Source organism: Monodelphis domestica, chromosome 1 (assembly GCF_027887165.1).
Source record: "Monodelphis domestica isolate mMonDom1 chromosome 1, mMonDom1.pri, whole genome shotgun sequence".
NCBI classification, from domain to species: domain Eukaryota; kingdom Metazoa; phylum Chordata; class Mammalia; order Didelphimorphia; family Didelphidae; genus Monodelphis; species Monodelphis domestica.
In genome coordinates, this window is record NC_077227.1 from 73,700,119 (window position 1) to 73,726,258 (window position 26,140).

Genomic DNA, 26,140 nt, shown 5'->3' on the forward strand with positions numbered 1-26,140 from the left:
AATATATAAACATATGAGCCATTCTCCAATTAATAAATGGTCAAAAGATATGAAAGAATCTTTTTGAATTAATAAATTAAAGCTATCTATAACTATATAAAATGCTCTAAATGTTTATTGATCAGAGAAATTCAAATCAAAACAACTCTAAGATATCTCATACCTCATCTGATTTCACTAAAATGATAAAAGGGAGAAATACCAACTGTTGGAGAGAATGTGGAAAAATAGGGCACTAATTAATACGTTATTAGTGGAACTGTGAATTGATCCAACCATTTTCAAAAAGATATTTTATTTTCTCAATTATAACAATTTTCATCAAACGTTTTCCAAAATTATGGGATCCAAATTGTCTCCCTCCCTCACTTCCCTTCCCCCTCTCCAAGATAGTAAGCAATTTGATCTGGGCTATGAGTGTACTATCATGCAAAACATACTTCCATATTCATCATTGTTATAAGAGAATATTCATATAAAATAAAAACACAAAATAAAAACACAAATAAACTAATGTGATAAAGATTATGCTTTGATCTACATTCCAACTCCAACATTTCTTTCTTTGTAGATAAGCAACATTCTTTGTCATAAATGCTTCAGAATTATCCTGTGACCCAACCATTTTGGAGAACAATCTGGGATTATGCTCCAAGAGTTACAAACTGTTTATAATTTTTTAAACAATAATGCCACTATTAGGCTTATTTTCTAAGATGATCAGAAAAAGGAAAAGAAACTTCACCTTCTAAAAATATTTATAGCAGCTCTTTTTGTGGTGGCAAAGAATTGGAAACTGAAGAGATATCCATTAACTGGGGAATGACTGAACAAGTTGTGATATATTATTATAATGGAATACTATTGTGCCATAAGAAAAAAAAAAGATGATTACAAAAAAAACCCCAGGAAAGACTTCTATGAAATAATGCAAAGTGAAATGAAGTGAGCAGAACCAGGAGAGTGTTGTTTATAGTAACAACAATGGTGTATGATGATCAACTCTGAATGATTTAACTATTATCCTCAAGGCAAGGTTCCAGGACAATTCCAAGGGACTCATGATGAAAAAGAATATCTCTTGCCAAAGAAGAAACAGATAGAGTCTGAATACAGACTGAAGCATACCATTCTTCACTTTATTTCCTCCACCATTTTTTTCCTAGTGTAAACAATATGTGTCTTGCTTCACAACATGATGAACAGGGAAATATGTATTATATGATAATATATGTAGAACCTACATTATATTGTCTGCCTTCTTGGGGAGGGGGAAGAGATGGGAGAGGACAAAAATCAATGAGAGATTTTGGGACATAATAAATGAAAGATTTTTTTCTCATTGATAGGCATATTTATTATATATTTATAACAAATTATTTGTTTTATTATTATATATCATGTATGAAAAATAAAAGTAAATAACTAAAAATAAGTGCAATACCCTCCTTAGCACATTAAAGTATGATCAGAATTATAAACATGTGGAAGTTTGGCATGTGTGATAGAGGGGCCCTTCTCTCCTTCTGCATATGCAGATGATCTCTCATTATTTCTTATTGTCCATGATGGCCCCAGGGTCCTTATGGGGATGCTATAAAAGTTTTGTTTTTTTTTTTTGAAGACTATTTCATTTAATAAATTCTTCAATTTGCCATGAGTTTTTTTTTAACCTCTATCCATTTGGTGACAAGAAGAGAAAGTAAACAGCTGTTTAGCTTATATGTATGGTGTGTGTGTGTGTGTGTGTGTGTGTGTGTGTATTGCCACAAAGGTTACATTGACTCGTGTTAGTCACTAAATTGGTTGCTTGAGGTGTTGTGTTAATATAATCAACCCCAATTAAGTCTACCGAGTGAAAATTGAAGTCAGCAACTGTATTATCATATAAAGTCTACTTTTGTCAAGACTAACCATAAATTTTGAATGTATTTGTGATCTGGGGACAAATTATCCAAACAATTGCCTCTAGTTGTTGATACACAGTCAGTTATAATATCATATGTATCTCCTTATGTAAACGGAATTCTTTGTACCTTTTGCCTATTGAGTTCACACTTGTGAAAGGGAATCCTTTATTCCCTTTGCCTATTTTGAATTAACACACCTTTTGATTGAATCAACAAAAGCTTGAACTAGGTAGAGGAGCTGGCAAACCACTTAGAAAATTCTCACCCTTAGAAAGTCAACCTATCAGGAAACTGTGGACCTTTGATGGGAAATTGACCTTCAGAGGATGACCTTCAGAGGCCTTTGATACAGGTTGACACCTTCAGAGGATGAGAGGTGTGAATCCCACAGATACTGCCCCCTGGGCAGTGCTAGACAATTCGGAAACTGTGATTGGCCCTTGTGAAAGAGGGAAGAAACAAGGAGCCATTATAAAAGGCCCTGATTTTCTGGGGCTAGGGAAGTCAATTCCAAGAAGGAAATCTGCTTCAAGAAGGAAGTTAGCTTAAGGAAGGTCAGCTCAAGGAAGAAAGTTGGCCTCAGGAGTCACCTTTAGCTGGAGTTATAGTCTTGACCTGCCTCTTAGAGGGAACTTGGGTGAGTGGATAGCTGGCTTTCCCTTCCTATCTTCTGGAGAGAGTTTAATCCAGTTAAAGGTCAATAAGTCCTGACTGAGTAGGTTTTCTCTACCCTTTTGTATTTCTCTACTTTCACTCTTTCCACCTTTTTTTGTAAATAAAAGCTATTAAATTTCACTTTGACTTTGAGCAATAATCCTTTGAATCATATTAATCAAACCCTTAATTTTAACCCTTACATCCTTTAGGGAGGAGTAAAAGCTCCCTAAAATAAGCCAGGGAGCTTTTTACTTCTTATTCTAATAATATCTTGGACCAAAAGCGCTTTTAGCAAAACCTGCTATGAATTTACATGGAAATTCTGAAGGTATTTCATAAAGGCACAATGTGGCTGAAATCATCATTTATCCTTGGTGTGACTCTTGCTTCCTTGAAATAAATCATGGTTTTACTTAAATAATGTCCTTAAGAGTCACCTGTCAAAGGAATTCAAGTTGGATTTTCAAAGGCTAAGAAATAAGATTTTGAATTTGAACATTCAGTGAGTAATGCATTTAGTAAGAGAATTGCATTAAGAGTTTGGCCAACCTACAAAATTCCATTGCTTTCTCCTTGATTTTTTTCTGATGAACTTTCTTTCTTATTGATCTTTCACTCAACTTGACTCCATCTAGTGTCAGTTCCTGGAACCTTGAATTATGCTTCCTTTCTCTTCAAGATCATTTCTGTTTTCTGTTGTCAGCTATTAGTAATTATGAAAGAGAATTTTGTGGCTTTAACATTCATTCATTCAAACACTGAAAAAATATTTATTGGATTAGAGGAATTAAATTACTTTGTGCCAAGTAACTGATGCTATGAAGAGGCTCACAAATCTATCACTGCCATGTTTTCTTTGAACAATTTTTTTTCAAAAGAATATTTTAAATTGGTCATTTCAGAATCTTTGTTTCTTTTTTAGTACCATCTATATCCTGGCTCAGAAGTTTTCCAAAAAAACTCTCCTAAGATTAATATAACACATCACCCAAATTTAAAACTGCAGTCCTATTTTTGTTCCTTTCATTCAATGATTTTAAAGCATTTTGTTATTAATAATGATGATACTCAGAATAGCTTAAACTCTGTGAAGCTTTTTATGTGCCTTATCTTGTTTGATAATTACATTAGTCCAATGAGGTAATTGTTATTATCATTCCCATTTCATGGAACTATTAAGATTCAGAAAAGTTAAAGAATTACCAACAGCTAGCTAGTAAAGGTCTAAGGGAAGAGTCAAAACTAAGTTAGTCTGATTCTGAAGTTCAGAATTTCAGACACTATTCTCTCCACTTTTCAGTTGAGAAAAATTCAATATATTTTATAATTTGTATATTTCCCATTAAGAGAAGAGCCTTGATCCAGGCATGTGACTAATGATCTGCTTTTCTTTTAATTCCAAATCAGGGTTTATTAACCTGGGAGTCCACAAACTTTAACTTTTTTAAAAAGCATATCTTGATGACAATCTATAAAACTAGTTTCCTTTGAAATCCTAAATGTTTTTACTTTCAGCATTTAAAAGAATTATTCTGAGAAGAAACCCCTAGGCTTCACCAAACTGCCCAAAGGATCCATGATGTGTACATAAAAAGTTAAAATTCTTCAAAAACAAATAGAGCCACTAGGAAAAAAATACTTTTTGGAAACTTTTCTCAAACAAGTACTTAGTCAAATTTGTTCCTTGAAACACTTTCCCTAATACCTGATTCTGTTTTCTTTTGATTGTGATGGTTTCTTTCTAATGGCTACAATTGAAACATTATCTTTTTCCCTTTCATTCTTCTACTTTCCATCTCGGTCTACCTCTACTGACACACAATCTCTCTTTTTTTTTCTTGCTTCCTGCATATTCCGATAACCTGGCAAATTAAAACAATACAGGAAAGCTAGTGGACTTGGCCCCCTAACTTATTAAATAGTCTAAATGTTATTCTTTGAATTAGACATTAATGAACTGACTTCTATCATCCCCCTAGGATGATCAGAAGAGATAAAAGAGGAAGTCATAGCCTTATCAGATACTAGAGGAGGCAGGAAGGAATCCAAGTTGATACTCAGACATTTTAGCTAGAAAGGAAATCTCTCTCTGGAGTCTGCTGTTCTGGCTTTGCAGCTGCCAAGCTTCTCCTGAAAGGAGAGCCATCAATTAGGTCAAACTCTAAGGGACAGGACACATTCTTTTCTTATTAGGTCAACTATGACTTGAAATAAATGGACATTAGGGTAGAGCTCAAAAATGTCTTCATTAATCAGAGGCTGAATGGTAATTATTTTTGTGGCTTTGGCATTTGAATTGTTCTTTTAAAAACATTTATTGTGGAAAGATAAACATTAATGATGGCAAGCCATTACAAGATGAAAATGCTGGAGCAGAAGACCAAAGTGAAGAAGCACTGGTATGTTATAGTGGATTGAACACAGGATGTTGAGTCAGAGGACCTGGGTTTGAATTTCACTTTGACCAAGTACACAGTGAATAGAGGATTAAACCCAGAGTCAAAAAGACTTGAATATAAGTCTAGCTTCAAATACTTCCCAGCTTTATGACTGTTGAGCAAGTCATTCTCTCCTTTTCCATCAGCATCTCTGCTTGGTTTCACCTCCAGGAAATATTATGCCTCTCCTAGGATAAGTTAACCACCTAAAATCTCATCACCATGGAGACTAACTCAGTTTTTGATACTCAAAACCTCCTCAACTCCCTCATTTGCCTCTCATCTCTGATAACAATAAACTCCTCCCAAAGCCTTTTAATAAGGACTCAGAACTTTCCAAGTTACTCCCCATTTTCCTTCAGAAGTTCTATAGTTTCAACCCCATAGAATGTCATGGCCCCTCACTGGGCACCTCCCAGGGGTTCCCTCATTATACTGCAAATTCCTGGAAGGCTGGTGCTGTCTTTTTTATCTCAGTTGTACCCCTCAGCACTTAGAACAGTGTCTGTTACAGAGCAGGCACTTAAAAAATGGTAGTGAATACAATTGAACTTGACCTGTCTGTCTGAATTTTTCTGTCTGTAAAATGTGGGTAATAAGAGTTCCTATATCCCCATGTTATTTTGATGGTAAATTCTGAAAATATTTGTAAAGTGCTTTGGAAAACCTTAAGGCATTATTAATGCTAGTTATTGTTATCACTATTAATACCATTCCTAATAACAATTTAATTTCTCAGGATTTCAGTATTCTTAACTATAAAAATATGTCTAAGGTCCTTTCCGATTCAAAACCTGCGGTCAACTTTTGCCTCTTATTATGCTTTTGTAATTATTTTGCACTCAAATAGTCATGGCTTTAGAATATGTTTTCTCTAATACTCCTTTGCTGTATTTGTCTAGAACTTTCTCAGATGCCTCAAATGTTGGAGTTAGAAGGGATCTGAGAGGTCATCTAATTCAACCTATACTTGAAAGGACTACCTTTTCCAATATGTCTCCAAAGCATGGCTTACTCTATTTAAAGGGCTTCACTGATTTAAACACAATGCATTCCAATTCCAAAGCAACCCTATTCCCACTTTGGAGAGTTTGAAGGATTATATTTTCTTTATGTTATTCCAAAGATGTCTTTTCTGTGCTTCTATGTCTGCCCTCTGAGGCTAAATGGGACAAGCATAAGCTTTAAGTTTTGAATGTTATCTTGTCTCTGTCTCTTCCCCTTCTACCCACAAAATCCTTTGGAGAATCTGCTCAACCCTATTCTTGCTCAAAGTCTTCCAGTAATTTGCATTATAACAAAGTTGAGGATCTAGAAGAGACCCAACAGACTATCTAATCCAACAAGCATCTACAGATCATCCCCAACACGTCAACCAAACTTTTGCATAAAAATCTCCAGAGGAGAAACCCCCAGCTTCTGAGGCAATCCCCTTCTGCTTTGGGGACAGGAAGAGTCAATCTGTCTCTTTAAACTTCCACACATTACTTCTTAATCTGCCTCCCTAGACAAAGTCTAATTCATATGAAAGCCCTTTGGTGAGAGACAATAACTCTTATGACTTCCCTAACTGTTTTCTCCTCCAGGTTCAATGTCTCCTGTTTTTTTAAATTATTCTTATAACATGGTTTCAAGTCACCACCCTATCCCCATTGCCTTCTTCTGGCTATTTAATTTGCCAATGCCTTTCCTAAACCATGATGGTCAGAACTGGACATGACACTCCCATGTAAATTTTGCTCTTAGCTTTGAAGTATATTTAACTGATCTATCTTTATTGAATAACTAAATCAGCCTTTTGAAAAAGGAAAATGAAAAATGTGGAATTTAGGGGATAGCTATTACAAGGGAGCAATGACCTTCAACAAGTTCTGGGGTAAAAGTGTAGATGAATTTTTCTATTGTACATTCTGAAACACCTCTGAATGATGGCTTCCTTTATGACCCAACTAAAATCGCATCTTCTACAAGAAGCTTTTCCCACCCCCTCTTAATTCTGATACCTTCCCTTTGTTAATTATTTCTTATTTATCTTATATATTTTGCTTGCATTTATTGGTTTGTTTGTTGTCTCCTCCACAAGATTAAAGTATCCTGATTTTCTAATTCCTAGCAATGAGTTTTTACTGTGTCCTCTCATAGAAAATGCAACTAGTCCCAAGAATTCTTAAAAGCAATTAAAATGCTGGAGTAGTCTCAGCATTTTTTTTTTTTTAAACAAGTGAATCCAAAATGTTGGGAGAAAAAATTGGTACATGCTAGTATGAAAAGTACACAATATAAAGAGGTTATATCTTTGTTTGGGGACTCTAATTTTTAAATAATAACATAATTTTCAAAAATAGAAGTACTATTTGTCTTTATTATGTCAGCATGACTGTTAATCTCCTTGGAGCAAAAAAAAAGTCAGAACAATCTATTGATCCTTATATGGTTGTAATCTCAATCTTTAGTGAGAGGGAGAAAAAATGTCAGATCTGGAGATTTTAATCAACACTAAATTTGAATATCTGGTTTTATTCTATACTACTTGGTTTCATTGTCTGATTCACTTTAAGCCATGGATTAAACTGATAAGAATATGAACTCTTGGAAATCACTTACTAATTGTGTGATCTTGGGAAAGTCATTTTCACTCAGCTTCCATTTATTCCTCTGTAAAAGTGCAGGGTGGGATGAGATGACACTTGTTTTCTAATATTCCATGAGTGTTTTTAGTAAAATACTATATCACTATCCTCTAAAACTCAAACCCTATTAATATGACTAGATCAAACCAAGATAACATTTTAAATTGGCATCAGATACTCATACCTGCCAATCACTGCTGGTTTCAGGCAACAAACTAGCATTTAATAAACACTTGCTTTGTTCCAGGCATTGTGTCAAGTGTTGGTAGTACAAAAAGGACAAAAAAAAAAAGGTAAGTAGAGAAAGTTAGTTGAGTATTCTAACAGATATTTTTGAAAAATTCAGAGATTGAATTCATTGGCCATGAAATACCGCAGCAATGAGGAATTTTAAGGTGTAGTCACAGTGGTGGGAACAGTAACATAAATCTCTCTAAACCAACATTTTGTAAATATTGCTTTAGGCTCATTATCTCATCTGAAATCAGAAAGGCTTTGACTTTTTCCTGTGTAGGGAGATTATATCTGGTTTCACTTTTAGATCATTAATGCCCAGTTCAGAACTTTGCACATGATACATGCTTAATAAATATATTGGTTGTTGATTTGAACTGACCACCGCTCTAGGGACTGTCCTTGAGCAGGAAGAAATCAAAAGGGATGATGGTGAGGGTTGTTGATTTTGCCTGTGCGTTGGTGGACAATATAGCCTACCCTCACATATTTTGAACATAAGAAGTCAAAGAATATGGCGAGGCCAGTTCAAGACCCAATTTTCAACTCTAATGTACTTGAGTGGGCACTAAGGAAGAAGTATTCCTCTGAAACTCTTCCTAGAGGATGAATTGAAATGAAGATTAAGAGATCTATGTCTACACCTGGGTCTACCTTAAGTTTTCTGGTTGACCAAATCATTTTATTTTTATTGACTTAGTTTTCCTCATCAGCAAAATGGGAATAATAAAATGTAAGAGAATCAAAGAAGGTTTACAGCTGGCAGGGGTCTTAAAGATATAGTTTAACTTCCTCCTTTTGAAGATGAGGAAAGTGAACTCCACAGAGGTTGCTCCAAATGGTACAACTAGTTTGTGGAAGAATGAAGCCCAGAATCAGAGCCTGACCTACCTATCAAGTTAAAATGTAAAAGTACTAGACAAGGGTGATTGTGGCTACATTAAAAATAACTATTAAAAAGACTCAATCTACATTCCAATCAAATTGTACTATGAGCTGTTTTCTGAATGGAATATTCCTTCATCTTCTGGACATTAGCACAAATTGCTCCCCCTCCTCCCCTATCCCTCCAATTCACTCCATCCTCATCAACTCTTTGAGTCTTTATTTTCCTTTGAGGTTCATTTCTCATGTCATTTCCGCCATAAAGTTTTCCGTGAGGTCTCCAGTGTTGGTGCTCCCTTCTCGAATTGACTCATATTTACTTAATTATTCACATTTTGCATATCTTGGTGCCCCCAATACCCTCCCACATCCCTTGGGGACAGAGGTAACCTTATTTTTGTCTTAATATCCTCAGCACCTAACATAGTAATGTGCCTCCTAGATGCTTGACAATTATTTATTGAATTGAATGAACCAAGAATAAGCCCTCTATCCCTTTCAGGTCAATCTAAGTCTCTTAACATTCTCAGCAACCTGAGGGAAGGAAGAAATTGTATCTACCAATATTCTGTATAGTCCATCCACATTGTCAACAAGCATTCATTATGCACCTGCTCTGTGCCAAGCATTGGGGAAACAAAAGCAAAAACCTGGTCCTTGCCCTCAAGGAGCTCAGTCTAATAGGGGAGGCAACATTCAACCATACAAAATATGTACAGTGTAAGGGGCAGGTGATCTTAGAGGGGAAGCCCAGGACCATGAATCCTGTAGGCACAAAATAAATACATGAGAATGATGCAATCCTATCTTGAGAATTGGCCATTGAGTCTAACTCTCTCATTTTATAAATAAGGAAAATTATGAATAGAGGAGAGATTTGAACGCATGTCCTCTGATTCTAAAGTCAATTTTTGTCCTTTTATACCATTGGTCAGAACTCTGAAGTGATACTTAGCTAAATATAGCTTAATGGCCCGGAAAATGTTCCCAAGACAAGGATGGAGATAATGGAATTCCGCTGCCAGAATTTGCAAAAGACAGTGGCTTTATTTTGACATTCACCTAAGGCAGAATGTGAGGAGTTCACCAAATGTATGCAGCCATTAGATGATGGGATCTCCATTGGTGTCTAGTTACCCTTGATGTCTATAACCCAGGGCCTGGAGAAGGACAAGAAATGACTAGCCAGGCAATCAGAAGAAGACACATCATGCAGCTGGAAATGAGTCAGAAGAGAACAACAAGTAGTTCTTGCGAGCTGAAGCCAGGACACAGAATACTACAAGAAGAGTCCAGTTGATGTCTCAGAGCTCTCCCTAAAGAATTGTTGAAGCACATCCCCACACCTCTGGGTCCTCTCTGTATCATTCAGGGGAGTGAAGAGAAAAGCATCCTTGAGTTTGGAGTCATTCAAACAATGGTACAGGTTTATTCATGAGGATTACCTCATGTTCCCAGCTTTCACATGAGAAGTGGAAATGTTGCTATTGAGATTATGTAGAACAAAGAATCAGAAATGATGCCCTTCCCCTAAAAGTAAACAAGGAAAACAAGGAAAAAAGGAAACAAGGAAAAGGGAAATGAGATAGCGACAGAAATGGCAAACCACTCAACTATCTTTGCCAAGAAAACTCCACATGGGCAAAGAAGAGTCAGACACAACTGAAACAATTCAACAATAGCAACAATACATATGTATATAAATATATATGTCTATATGTAAGCATATTCCCAAAGACCCCCCCTCTCAACATGTATATGCATGTGTGTATTTATCTACTTATTTACTAAACAAAAACTAGAATGGGACAGGATTTTTCTTCCAGGTACCACAATTTAGAAGTGATAAAAATTTTAAAAACTGTTTTTAAAAGAATGAATACTTTAAATTTTTGTTGTCACTACATTTTGAAGTACTTTTGCTCCTTCAGCAATCTAGAAACAACTGAACTTTGCATCTAGTAAGAAACTTTCAAATTATGTGATTTTTGCCCCTTATAATCACAGTCCAGATGAGTTCTTTCCCAGGCTGCCTCACTCTGCTTCTTCCCCTCAATAACAGTCTCATAGAACCCTGGGATATCACCCCCCTCAAGGTCTGGCATTGTTGTCTCTATACAAACTCTGCCCAGTAACTGAATTTGCCTTAGTTACCTCTTGCATTATTTTCAGGACATGAATTATAAAGTTGGTTTCAGGGCACTTTGCCCCAAGTGCTAAAATTGCTAGTTATAATTCTACTTATCTGATAAAAGGCACCCCAGATCCTTACCACCAAAAATTAGCTCAGGATGAGAAACCAATGAAAGAATTCCCAAGAATCTTCATAGAACCAATAGAAGACACTGGGCGACATTGCAAGGCAGCAGGTGCCACCTGCAGTGCAGAAAGATATTTTCCTGGGCTTCCCACTAGGGAGTCATGGAGATTTTGTTCAGTCAGACAGGAATATGGCCACGAATATTGGTTCTTCATGTCTAGGGAAGTTTTGCTTCCTGCAATAATGCCATAATATTCCAGGAGGAAATTAGGTGAGATAAAAAAGAGAATGTGGTACTAGGAATATCTATCACATTTATACTGCTAAATGAAGGGGAAATTATTAATTTTCAATATCTATGAAAATTCCATGAAATACTGTAAAAGGGGCTTCCTGCCCATCCCCAGGTCCAAATTATAGATCCAAACAATGAGGGGGTGATTCATAGAATACTAGACTTTCAGGACTTAGAGTCGGAAAGAAAATCACCAAGTCCAAACTCAACCCAAGACATGCATTTTCTCCAGAAATTCCTTTCTCCAAGTTTAGCTAAATAAAAACTGTCAGATTTTGTTCAGTAAACATTTACTGAATTTATTCTATTTCTGGAGATTTGAGCTTGGGAATGAGCAGAAGATAGTAGATTTAGAACTGGAAAGAACCTTGTTCAGTCATTCGATCATGTCCAACTCTTTATGACCGCAATGACTATAACCATTTATGGGATTTTCTTGGCAAAGATATTAGAGTGGTTTGCCATTTCTTTCCCCAACCGATTCTTTTGTCAGACAATCCAAAGTTCAGTAAATTACCCAAAGTCAAACAGTTAGGAAATGTCTGAGATTAGACTTGAACTCACATTTTCCTGACTCCAGGGCCAGCACTCTAACCAGCAAGCCACTTAGCTGCCTCTTAGAAAGGACTTTAAAGACCATCAAGTTCAATCCCTTCATTTTACAGTTTAGGAAAATGGAGGTTCAAGCAATTTGTCTAGGGTTGCACAGTAAGTATCTGAGGAAGGACTTGAACCTAGGTCTTCTTGATTTCCAATCTAGTACCTGATCCACTATACGTTCCAAAAGAAATAGAGGTGTGTTCACAAATAAGATGATAATGAGGCGGATTAAATTGGCTGAAAGCTATAAACTCTTCCTTTCCAGTGGTGTGTCCTGTGCAGCCCTGATTATACCACTTATGATAAAACAAACAAACAAACAAAAACCTTTATTGTTCTGGGTAGAATCAGAGGCTTATAAAACAGGCTAAGTAGCTGGGTGGATCTTGGTTGCTCTACCTGTCTTAGATTAAGCAAGTTGCCTCTTCTGTTCTCCTGTCTGCTCAAGGGAGAGTAGTTAATTCTATTCAGAGAGACTGAAATGATCTAGTGGAAAAAGCCTGAGAAATATATATTCAGTGACTCAAGTATGTTATTTCTACCAGCATGGGCCCTCCAAGTCCCAAGACAAAGGATAGATTTTTTATGACTTGGCAGGTGAATTTTGAGACTTGTAAGACCTGAAAAACTCATCCCTCTTGCAGCCAATGCAGGGATGAGACTGTTCAAACCAAGTTGGGCTGCTCCTCAGATGGCTAGTTCTAGATTGGTTACTGGACCAATCTTAAAACCTTTCCAGTATGTTAGGGCATGCCAGAGCTTCTATCTCAGTAACAAGACCTTGGATAACCCAGGAAACCCCATCACACCATGATGAGACATTGAATAGAGCATTAATGGAAGCACTTGATAATGTAGGCGGCTAAGTGGCTTAATGGATAAAGTGATGGATTTTAAATAAGGAAGATGTAAATTTGAATCCTGCCTCAGAAAATAGCTATGTGACTCTGAGTAAGTAAGTCACTTAATCTCTGCTGGCCTTAGTTTCCTAATGTGTAAAATGGGCAAAACAAAATCATCTACTTCACAGGATCAAATGAGATAACATAGAAAATTCTTTCTCTGCTTTTAATATATTTAACATTTATGGTACTCTATCATAGATCTAGAGTAGAAAGGGATAGAGGCCATCTAGTCCAACCTCCTTATGTAATAAGGAAATGAAAGATCAGGGACACTGTGACTTATCCAAGGTGACATGGGCTATTAAGCATAAGAATCAGGATTTGAACTGAGATCCTGACTGATTTGAGGAATTAAGAGTTCCAATAGACATTGATATGCTCTGTAAAATCAGATCAGGATGCTTAACAATGTCTAGGGGGACTCCTAATTCCTCAAATAAGACACATGCACTGAGGTTCCCTGCTATCACTCCATCAAATCTCATCTTTTTTTTAATTATTGTTGCTCTGAAACTATTCACACTTAAATAAATTAGAGACAACTAGGTAGCTCAGGGGATAGAGAGCTTAGCCTGGAGGCAGGAAGACCTTGGTACAAATCTAGTCTCAAACATATCCTAGCTGAGTGAGCCTGAGCAAATCACTTGACCTCCGTTATCTAGCCTTTACATCTTTTCTGCCTTGGAACAATATACAATATTAATTCTAATATGGAAGGTATGAATTTTTTAGAAAAGAATTCATTTTAATATGTACATGTCATTATAATTTTTCAGTTACCCCCTCTAAGTTGTCAGAAAGATCCTTTGTCCATTTCTGCTTTAATTTTTCCTTTTACAAGGTGGTTGTTCATATGTGCCTTCTCCTTTTAGTCCTGCTTTTTAAATTTTGGATTATTTCCATTCATTTATTCATTCAAGAGTTTATTAAGTGCCTATGTCCCAGGCAATGTCCTTCATGATAGATACAAACATTCATAAAATTATGTTCAGATTTCTCTGTCTTTTATATCTGCCAGTCTTAATGACATCACAGAATTCCTTTTCAAAAATGTTCTACAATTTATACACTCATCCTGCTCTTGTTACATCAGTTTATTTCCCATCCAGAGGACAATCTCCTTACCCCTGGTAGAATTTAATCTAGGATTCCTTTGACCTCCAACACAAGGATGAGGAAAACACATTATATGTCACAAACTGGAAGGAACTTTTACCTTGTGTTGCTCTTTCTCCGGGTGGATGTATCTAAAGAGAGAATTTATAAGGCATTAGACAAGCAGCATCTGCAATCTGTATTACAATTCATTCTCAGGCTGCAGAGACACCAGTGTCTCATGTGGCCAGTGTTCACTACTATGGAAGTGGAGAGTTATGGGGACTCAATATAGATTTGAAGAATTTGGGGATTTAACTATTCTGAAAAAGGTTGTTGGAGTGGGAAGGAAGAGGGAGGAAGTGTGGAGGCAGAGGAAGTGGCAAAGGAAGACTGAATTCTTGCTTTAAGGGATCAGATAACTTATCTCCTGAGTGTTGTATTTGGTGGTGCCTGTAGTGATGAATTTCAGGACCAAAATTCCATAGTCTGATAGACAGGGATGAGATTTTGGAATCTTAAAAAGACAGAGCCATACCCTTTGCTCTCTCTCCATTTTCCCCTCCATTCCTTTCCTCCCTTATTTCATTTGAAGTACCTAATCTGTCATGTATGTGTTGAAGAGGCTGTTTTGTTCTCCCCCTATTTATGTGGATGCAAAATCAATAGCTAATTCCTTTTGCAACTATGACAAATTATGTTCCACATGAATTTAAATATGCAAATGAATCAAGGGGAGACAGCAAAGTAGCAGAGTATTCTAGGGCTACTCAGGTACCAGACACAATCCTCTTTGTTTCATACATGGAATAGCCTTGTTTTCCAGAGACCTGATTGATAATTCTCTCTTTCATCCGTTTTTAAATGATACATAATTATTTTATTATGTCAGTGGCAGAGCAGATGGTAAGATCTAGTAGTCCTTAGGTTCATCAGTAGATACAATTTTAGGGGTGGAGAAAGAACTGTAGGTCAGAGAGTAAGGCCTGGTGGTCCTACATCTCATAGGAAGAAATTGAGTTGTTACTCAACTCATCAAAGTTATGTGAGCAATCAAGGAGCCTCATAGGTTCAGAAGTTGCTGTAGCCTGTGTAAAAGGCAAGAGAAAAAGATGCTACTTGTTGGGAGTGAATGGATGATGAGGATGATGGTGGAGACTTTTTAAACACCTCCTATGGGAGTATTTGGAATAGTTTGAGGATGTTTAGCCAAAAAAAAAAAGATTTGGGAAGAGGGAGAAGATATCTATCATCCAGAATTTGAAAGACTGTCAACATTAATTTTATTATCATTAACTTTAATCTGTTTGTCCTCCGTAAATAGAACTAAAACCAATGGGGAAACTTATAGGAAGACAGATTTCTTTTCAAAATAAGGAAAAATGAGTGAATAATTATAACTGTCTGAAAACAATGTAAACTGCTTTATGCAGGAGTGAATTCTCCACCATTAGAGCTATTTAAGAAGAAACTAAATGAGCCCTTGACATGGATATTATAGAGCAATGCCATGCTTCAGGTACACATTTGATCTCTAAAAGAACATTATATACAGCAGTAAAAATATTGTTTGAACAATGACTTGTGTGTATGTCTTCCTCCAGAGAAAGAAATGATAAATAGAAATAAGACATAGCTTTATATATATATATATATATATATATATATATATATATATATATGTATGTCTTTTTGTCAAATGATGCCTCCTACAAAGGGGGAGGGGAGGGAGAGAGGAAGTTAACTGGGTATTTTAATGAAAACAAAAATTTTAATTTTAAAAAAAGAAATTCTCTGATTTTCATTCATAATTCAGTTCTTTGAAGGAAAATATTTTCTCCCCAATGAGGACACAAAGTCAAAATGCTTTTGAAATAGAGAAAGCCCCTTTTAAAAAGAAATCTTAGAGGAAATATTTCCCCTAAAATCTAATGGTCCCCACATTCTTTTTTTACAAAGGTATGGTTATAGAGCAAAGAACCACTGTGGAGATGCAACAGAGAAACCCTTCCTGGAGTGAAACCAAAAGCTGGTCTTTTTTCTTACCTGAAGAGTTATTATCAAACATATGTCTTCTGATCATACAAATCTTTAGTGCTAGAAAACAAGCAGAGATAATGACTCCCAAAAAAGTCCCAATGAGGGCATATTTGATATCTGAAAATAGAAAATAAAAAGATTTCTTGGGATTGCTGTAACAAATTAGCCCTTCTCCAAAATCCTTCAGTGGTTCTAATGAGCAACAAGTTAAAGACCAAATTCCTTAGTCTGACATTGTCAGGACCCTCCATTGTCTGGCCCCAATGTCCCTACCCATTTTTCAATCAATCTACTAATCAATGAGTATTAATAAGTGCCCAATATATGCCAGACACTCCATTTGGTGCTGGGGAATGTCAAATCCAGCTCTCATGAAATTCACATTCCGTTAACAGCAATTATGTACCCACACACAAACATACATACCCACTCACATATATAATACATATATTGTCAAAATATATGAAATTATAAAAATATAATTTATATATTCTTAATATAGTTATGTATTAGAAAACATGTTCAAAGGAGAGATTTATAAAGTTCTATTAAAAATCACTTTCAGACTGTGAAGTGTCATATATAAGTAAATATATATTCATATATATATGTGACAAGTGAAGACAAGAAGGAAGTGACATTTAAGCAAGATTCTAAAAGCAAAGGAGTCAATCAATCAATGTGGACATGGAAAATATGGTAAATGAAGGCACAGATTCAATTAGATAAATATTCATTAAGTATCTAAATCCTGCAAAGAATTGTACTGAGTAATTGGAGATACAAAAACAAAAGCTAGAGAAGATAGGGTGAGGGAAGAGACACTGATGACTCCTAATTAACAGCTTTCCCTCTTTTTGCTTCAAACCTTTGTTGTTTTTTTCAAGTGTGACCCCATTTGGGGTTTTCTTGGCAAAAATACTGGAGTGGCTTGCCATTTCCTTCTCCAGAAGAAAGCAATGCCTGGAATTTCTGAGATGTATCATTCCTAAACTTTTTCTCCATACATTTCAGGTCATAGATTACATCCTTAAGTTCATTTCACAATCTGTACTTGTTTGGGGAAAATAAATCCCAAACCAATTTGCTGTGTTTTTTGCACTATCTTTTTAGCATTTGCTTTAATTTTTCCCATCCCCATTGCCCACTGATAACAAAAAACACCTGGAGCAGTGACCTACCTATTTCAACAAGTGCTGATTTTCCTGTTGCCAACACCTGAACTCCACCAAAATCTGCAAAAGAAGATAATAATTGAATCTAATTGCCTTATGACTTATTAAAATACTGTTTTGGACAGGTCCAATCCAAACTGTCCCTAAGCCCAGTCCTACCCATACTTATGATAAAAGTCTGATACAATATGGCGAACTTATTTTATGGATACTAGGCTTGTTTCCTATTCCCCATGATTCTCCATTCTCAACATTAATGTTATAAATAAGTTTCACTACTTGAACAGTGGAGATCATCCAATTATAGAGCCAATTCCAATTGAAGTTGTGTCCTTACAACATAAAAATAAGCCCAGAGGGTCAATTCATTTGAAAATTCAGTCAAAATGCTTGTCAGACATCCTGACTTGCCCAAGAAATTTATTGCTTAAATGAATTTTCTTTCCTTGCAATTGTTTTTTTTTTGACATTTTGTAAACATATCCTCAGGGAATGGGCTCTTGACTTGCATAATTTCTTTATTATAACCATTCATTCAATGGGCAAAAAGTTTCTATTATTTCTTTTTCTATTCAGATACCCACAATATTCCAAAAGTAAGTGACAAAGAGTAGAGTGGGGTCTGGAATCACAATCTATCTTGGTCACCACTATAATGGAGAAACAAAAGACAATAGCTGGCTCTAAACACAAAATGGAACTTGATAAGATCCAATGTTAAAAGATAACTAATGGTTAAAGAAATGAAAACTAAGATATCTATGATGTTCTGTCTCCAACCCATCAGGTTGGCAAAGTTAACTTGTGTTCCCCAAAGTCAGGAAATTATTATACTTTTAGACTCAATAATACCATTACCAAGCTAAATAGGTCAAAGAAAGAGGAAAATGATCCTTCCATACAAAAGTGCATATCTGTTTTAAGAAAAGGCCTGGAAGTTTTAGAGGGATGTCCCCTATTAGGGAATGGCAGAATAGATTTTGGTCTATGAATATAATGGAACACTATGCTGCCATTAGAATTTATGAAATGGAAAATTTGAGAGAAACCTGGGAAGATTTGTGTAAATGTGAGCAGGACAGGGAGAACAACTGATGCAATTGCTACAACATTGTAGATTTTAACTTTGAAAAACATTAGAAGTGTGAGAAGTGGCCAATCATGATTCTAGAAGATCCGTGATGAAGCATGTTGCCTGTCAGCCTTCCTAAAGCTCAGACTTCATTCCTGTGCTCTCCAAATTAGGGTATGGCTTCCCACAAGCATTCCACTGTCCTTAGTTCCACCTTCTATCCTTGTAAGATGGAAGAGTGGACTAATTTGATTTCTGAGGTTCCTTCTAGCTCTACAACCTATGATATGGTGTCTCCCGATAAAAGGCAGTAGCATCCTTTAATATAAAATTCATTATCACATGCTACTGCATACCATTGAACAAATGATGCAAGGAACATTTATTAAATATCTACTATAAGAAAAGCATTGGGTTTGGTGCTGGAGGTATAAAAAGGAAATGGAAAAACATAGTCCCTGACTTCAAGGAACAGATATTCTAGTAGAGGGATACAGAATACACAGTTAAGTATGCTAACCAGGAAAATTGAAGAGGGAGAAAGCACGATTAGGTGTAAGAAGGGAGGGATTCTGGATAGTGGCAATGCCTCCTGAGATGAACTTAAGAGAAGAAAAAAATTCAAAGAGGTGGAGAAGAGTAGAGAATGTTTCAGGCACTGAGACTGTTCTGTGTGAATGCAGGAATGTAGAAGCAATGTATTTCTATGCCATGGTTATTCCACATGTTGCTTCTCTAGCTAGATTGTAAAGACCTGGAGAGCAGAAACAGCAGTAACATTTCCTTCTTCTATATCTTCCACATATCTAGCACATAGTAGGTGCCCCATTAAGTACTGTAATTATTTCAATTAATCAACAAGTACTTCTTAAGTACCTTCTCTGTGCCAGTTACTACACTTGGCACTGGGGATACTAGTTCAATTGATTGCTGGACTACAGAAGTTGAATCACAGCCTTCCATGATTCAGCTCAATATTTCTCAAAGTGTAGTTCAGAAACTGCTGAGGGTACCTGGGATCCTTTCAGGGAGTCTCTGAAGTCAAAAGTCTTTTTTTTAAATAATACAAACATGTTTATATTTCAAATGGGGCAAATGTCAATAGATATGATAAAAAAAGAAAAGCTCTTTGGGAAACTGAGACTAAAAAGTTTGAGAATCACTGACTGGGATCTTTTATTCATTGATTTCAACCAAGAAGAGGCCACGAAGGCCATTAATTTGAAACTTCTTATGTGACAGTTGAGGAAACTGAGGAAGAGAAAGGGGAAGGGACATTAGATAGACCAAGGATCTGATACAGAGTGGCAGTTGCTATGTTTTCATGCAGAATGTTGAGGGTAAATATTTCCATTGCTACTTATTCAATTGTGCTTAGAGATATTGTTTATTCTGGTAATTCCACCATTAACCCAGTAACACCATCCATTAAGACATCTTTTCTCCTCCTCTGGGAGGGAAATCCCCAAATGCAGCAGTCCTCATAACCCTCTTTTTAAAAACCTGGGTTCAGAAAATCTGACCCCTGGAGTTATAATGAGACTCTGGGTAACAATCAATTATGTATATACCAGCACTATCCTTACAGCCCAGGGTCATTCTGCTTGGATTCATTAGTTGTGTGGGAGTCCCTTCTGTGCTATATAACCCAAGGCACTTATTTCCCCTGGCACTGCAAAGTAGCAGCAGGATGTATAGGCACTAACAAATTGGTCAGCAGAACATACAACATGCTGTCCCCCAAACAGGCATGAGTTAAAGTCCCTATAGATGCTGCAGAACACTCATGTTGGGGTAAGATTTGAACATGCCTCCAAGCCCCAAGGCTTGCAAGCTTTTGTGACCCTGACTCCTCTTCTGTAAAATAGTGATAGTAATACTCACATCCATTCCCTCTTTCTTCTTCCCATTCAATATCTGTTGAGTTCATTTTATACATGGGTAAAGAAAACAGGCATTGTGTTGCAATGGAATTGGGATGAGCAAGGGAAGGGAACAGAGAAGACAGACATACTTAAAAAGGTAGGAGGAGAGCCAAAAGTGTCTTGTGGAGCTGAAGTCAAAAGAGGGATAGAAGGAGCATCCCACAGATTTAATATCTACAAAAAGGACAAGACATGAAATTCAAACAAAAACAACCATTGACTGATTAGAAGGTCATTGGGTTGTTCTGAGTGAGGGATTTCAATAGAATAGTGATTTAAAAAATCTTATGGGAGGGAGGGAAGGAGAAAACAGATGGTTTATCAGAATATCTTTAAATGCATAGAATAAAATACACAGGATTACCAAGAATATCAATTATATTGACATACAGACAATGGAAAAGAAGATGGTGAGTAACAATGATCATAAATAAGCTTTTGAGATTTGTGCAGCAATGGAAACATGATCTGAAAATAGTTGTGATTTCTACTGTGAAAGAGCCACCAACCCTGCTCATATTTCTGTGGTTTGCTGCCTACATTCATATTTGAAAGAAAGAACAAATTTCAATTAGAGGTTAGTGAAAGAAAACATGCCATTTTTTCTCATTCATGTTCATGGACTCCCTGAAATCTATGATATTTTAAGATCTTATCTCATAAGTGGGGAACTGAGACCCAGAGTATGTGGTTAATTTACCCAAGGTCATACAGTTAATAAATATCAGAGCCAGAATTTGAATTCAGACCCTCTTATTCCAAATGCAGCATTTGTTCCAATATCCTTAATTGACTTGAGAGCTTCAGTAGCTTCCAAGCTGCAGTAAGAAGCTGAAAGAGGAAGGTCAAAGAAGTGGGTTTTTTGCTGTTTCTGAGACCCCTCACATTTATGTATTCTATTTTAGCTGTCTTTTAATGGGGCATTTGTTCCCTTTCCAACCTTGGTTGAACTTGCCAGTATCTATAAACAATTTTAAAAGAAAATCACCCAGCAAATAAACAGGTGTCTATACCATGTAACTCCCTGGCTCCAACATGGCTGGCCAACCCTGTAGAGTTTTTGAAATAAGAAATGCATTTCCACTTCCTAAGTGAAAGGCTGGAGGACTCTGCAGGATCTAATTAATAATGAAAAAATTCTTCCATCCAAAGTCTGTCTGGTTTTCACTGTGTTCTCTCGTTGTTGAGGGCTGCTTTTCTCTTTATATTGTTATCATCTGTAATAACCACACAGACTGGCCCTAGCAAACACTTTACAATGATTTTTTTTTACTCTTAGCACATCCGCCTGCAAAGCTAGTTTAAATTTCAAGCTTCTAATCAATAGGATATTGTGTTGACTATGTTCAGAGATTTCTTCTTGACATTCTTCCCTCTCCTTTTAAGTAAAGGAATCCAGAGGTTACATGTAAATATAGGAATAATAATTTGCTTCAATCTATTATAGCCCTTTAGAAAAACCAAGATGGCATACTGCAAAGAATGCTGGACTTTAAGTGAAGAAGATATGAGTTCAAATTCTGCCTCTTTATTTTTATGCAAGATATAGAAGACTTAAAAGGCAAAGCAAGCAGAAGGGACAGGGAAAGATATCCTATAAAAAGGAGCATGTGAAATGAACACAAATAGACCATAGAGTATATAGAGGGAAATAGTGTGTAAGAAAACTAGTAGTAAGTGATAGTTTTATAAAGAGTTTTAAACACCAAATAGAAATTTACCAAGTTCTCTTCTGTCCTTTGAGTTCTTTAGAAAGTCACCATTTGGTTCCATTTTACTTAAATTTCAACTTAATTTTTAAAGCATTTAAGCACCTATTCTATACTATACCTTAGAGATGTTATGGTGAACCTATGGCATGTGTGCCAAAGGTACATACAAAGCCCTCTTTGTGGGCACACATACCATTGCCCAACAGAGTTAGTTACTAGAAAGATAGAGGGACGGGGGTGATCAAAGCTGCTCCCTTCCCCCTCTCTGCCTCACCTGCAGACATTTTTTCACTTCACCTGTCCCTTTGCCCAACAGCCCGATGGGAGTGCTTTTTCCCTCCCCTGTCTGAGATAAGGGGGGCGGGGTAGGGCATGGCACCCTGTCTCAGAGGGGCATGGCACATGGTCTCTAAAAGGTTCACCATCACTACTCTAGGGGAATACAGATATTAAAATGAAGAGTCCTTGTCCTCCAAGAGATTACATTTTATCATATTAAAAATGTGGCCACGCCAAGATAGGCAAAGAATGAATCCCAAAATCTACTTTGTGATCTTGAAAACAGGGGAGTATTGGGCCAACTTCAGTGACTAATTAACAACCTCCTGGTCATCCTACCTTCATCAAATATATTTAGAAATCTAAGTCTGGGAAGAGAGAAGTAGTTTCCATGACAGGGCTGGAAAAGCCAACTTAGTCAATGGCTTCCAGTTATATGGAAGACTTCTAGAGTCATTAGTCACCAAGGTGGATAAAGTACTAGAAATCTCATCCTTTCTAATGTTCCCTCCTAGCCTGTTTATCTAAGCCACTTGCAGGCAATTCTATCATATTGTTCAAGATACTTTGAAAGTGTATTGGTACATAGCTTAGCATGTATCCAGGAGCTAACCTATCAGAAGGGATTATCCAAGGTATCATCATATATGTTACACTCCACTAACTCTGCAACCCTTAAGGTTATATGATTCTAGACTATGTAGGATAAGCATTCATAGGGATCTGGATCACATTAATGTGTTATTCTCACCCCCAACACTGTACACCAACTCCATAATCCATAGGACCGTGGATCTATAGCTGGGAGGTATATTAGAGGCTTTCTGGTCCAACTCCCAAAAGTAACAAATGAGGAAAATAAACAAAGCTTAGAAAGATCGTTCAGTGATTTGGCCAAGGTTACACTAGTAGTAAGCACTGAAAACATTTATTAAGCACTTACTATGTGTCAGCCACTGACACTGACACTGACACTTCAGTAGTCACTGAAGATACAAAGTCAAAACATGAAACAGACTGTGCTCTGTAGAAACCTATATTATCCTGGAGGACATATAATATATAAAGAAAATTCAAAATGCATATTAAAAGCAAATAATATATCCTGATCTATCTCTCAGAAGCCTTCAGGTAGAAAGAATCTGGATCCAAATTAAATCTCTTGGAAAAGGTCTTAATCAAAATAGCCCATCTGGGTCAGAATCAGCCCAGATATGTACATCCAATGATACTTCTTTAGAATCTGTGTAGAAACCAAACCAAATTTCAATTTCTCTCTCACTTATCTAGTGGTAGAGAGAATATACCATGTTTGACATGGCAGAGGTGGAGCTTGATATACCTGGAGTCTCCATTGAGTTTTGAGTTTTCCCATGAATTTCTAGTTGCTTCTAGAAGTTGGAGATTCCATCATGTTAATCCACGTGGCCAAACCAGATTTTAGAAATAATTCTTGGCCTCTAATGTAAAGTTCTTCTTTCTCCTACCTGACCCCTAAAAATACAGGTTCTCTCCTGTCTTCCTCCTTCATCCGTCATAGCTCCAAAGAGAAGAGCTAAGAGGAAACAATAAGTACCTCTGTTCTAATATATCACTGTGGGTGCTGTGGGATTAACAAGGCTTTGGATGAGCTTTACAAATTGCAAAGCAAGGAGTTTACTTTAGGTGGCAGGAGTTGTCAAGGAGAAGAATCAAATTAACTAGGAGAAACACAATGTGACAAGGAAGAACAGAGGCCAGCTCTAAACAAGGGAAAAGAGAATTAAAATCAGGAAGAGAAAGTCCTAGAGTCAGGCTGAAAAATTTACAGTGTTTGCAAACCAAAAAGGACACCTGCAGAATGGAATCCATGAGGAAGCCAGGCAGCTTGTTTTAGGACAAATGTAATGTGATCACTTTTACTCAGGTCCTAAGAGGCATGCATGACTTTATACAAAAAAAAAAGAAAAAGGAAAAAATGGGAATAAGAAAAGTAAAGCCTTTATTTGTGTTTACACTCCCAATTGCAATATGTGCAGAGTCTGGGGAAAAGGAACACTAAACTGGAAGTCAGAGGACTTGGAGTTCAAAACTTGATTCTGCTATATACTACCTATAATGACCTACCTCTCTGGGCCTCAGTTATCCCATCTATAAAATAAGATAACTGAACTGGATGAAAGCCAAGTCCTCTTCCTTTGCTTAATCAACCTCTTACTCTCTAATCTTATTTCATTTTCATGGGTTCCTCTCTCTCTTCACCCAAACAAGGGCAACATTTAGCCACATTTTTACAAAGGAGTAAAAAAAAAGTCCTTTAACACTTTCAAAAGAATGAAGTAAATAGCCAGGTATCCTTTAGTAAGTAGTGTACTTCTAGAGATGTATAATGGTTAGGAAAAGACCAATGAGAATTCAATTGGGGCTGGGACTGAGGCTAGTGACTGGTCTCTACCTCTCAGTCTCAGCTTCCTAATGTAGAAAATGAGTATAATAACAATAATGTCCCTAACACCTAACTCTTTGACTTATTTTGAGTATTAAACAAGATAATAAATATAAAATACTTTGTGAAATTCCAAGCATTAGGCAAGGTATCCCAAAAGTCACAGGGTTATTTTAAGCATTTAAAGTTTGATATTTTGATAATCTTATATATCTAAGAACCTGAGTATTTTAATAAATGCTATTATTAAATTAAATAATATTCCTTTAATCAATACTATTTAAGTAACAATAGTATGAGTATTTGATCTTTTAAAGCTTATTTTAATAGTAATTACTTTGTAAGTAGTAAGCACTTTTATAATTATTATTTCAAATTAAAACAATACTACTTAAGTATTAATACCATTAAAGCTAGTGCAACTTAAAACTTTAATAATATTGCTATTTAAGTAATAAGCACTTTTAATAAGTACTATCATAAAACCATTAGTCCTATTTAAGTTCTAATAGAATTAGTATTTAAGTTATTAAAGCTTAAAGCTTTAGTTGTATTACTATTTAAGTAATAAGCACTTTAATAAGTACTATCATAAATACTATAAGTACTAATAGTACTAAAATAAACTTACAACAACTTTAATAGTATTATTTAAGTAGTAAGTACTTTAATAAATAGTATTATAAATCAAAGCAATTAGAACTATTTGAGTACTAATACTATTTAAGTTAGTGAAGCTTAAAACTTTAATAGTATTACTAGTTAAGTAGTAAGCACTTTAATAAATAGTATCGTAAATTGAAGCAATTAGTACTACTTAAGATTAATAGTATCTAAGCTATTAAACTTTAAACTGCACTAAGCCTTTTTGGACACCTTGTATTAGTCTATTTTTATTATTTCAAATAAAGGGAGAAAGTCTTCCTTCAAGAGTCTAATAATTAAGAAAAGAATAGCAATAGTTGATAATCAAATTGTATCAAGACTACTTGTTCTTTCTGCCTGAGAAACTTTACTAATTGATCCTTAAAGAGTCACACGCCAGAATTAAGACACTCAAAAGCTCACATAATGCAACTGGGTCCATATATTTTTTCAGTCTAATGAAGCACTACTGTTGAGAACTTTGTGGTGTTTCCATAGCAGTCAGTAAGAATGAGCTTCAAGCCAAGAAAGGCAGGGACAATCCAGATGACATTGTAGATAGGCTGTTCAGACAACTGTGGGAGTTTTCTTTCAGAAAGAGCTTAGGTCACTTCTACACTGGAGACTAGGCAGAACTTCACAACTCTCGTCCATAGTGATCTTCGATTTATAGAATGAAATTAAAAGGGAATTCAGGGACCATCTAACCCAAACTCTTGACGTGAAAAACAAATGAGTGATATGCCAAAGGTTGCCCAGGTAGAAAGTGCTTTGGCTTTGATTTTGAATCAATGACTTCCACTCAACACCCAGTCCTCTATCCACTATATGACATTGGCTGCCATAGATTAGGAATTACTTTATGTGGATTGGTGAAAAGGGTCTTGCTTTACTATAGAAGCAGCATTAATAAAGAAGAAGGAATCCAGTCAACACCCACATGATAGCTCCAATTGGG

The 26,140-nt window shown here is 36.1% G+C and overlaps 1 protein-coding gene across 5 annotated transcripts in view; it reads right to left on the minus strand.

Moving 5' to 3' along the window:
* TMEM273 (transmembrane protein 273) overlaps window positions 1–26,140 on the minus strand; it is a 185,667-nt gene that overhangs the window by 4,006 nt on the left and 155,521 nt on the right. For all 5 annotated transcript variants that reach the window (XM_056800885.1, XM_056800891.1, XM_056800887.1 and 2 more), the window contains 3 exons: window positions 17,131–17,184; window positions 15,956–16,066; window positions 14,031–14,061 (listed from right to left, as the gene is read on the minus strand). In XM_056800885.1, the coding sequence (XP_056656863.1) occupies window positions 14,031–14,061; window positions 15,956–16,066; window positions 17,131–17,184 (196 nt within the window). The remainder of the gene's footprint in view (window positions 1–14,030; window positions 14,062–15,955; window positions 16,067–17,130; window positions 17,185–26,140) is intronic.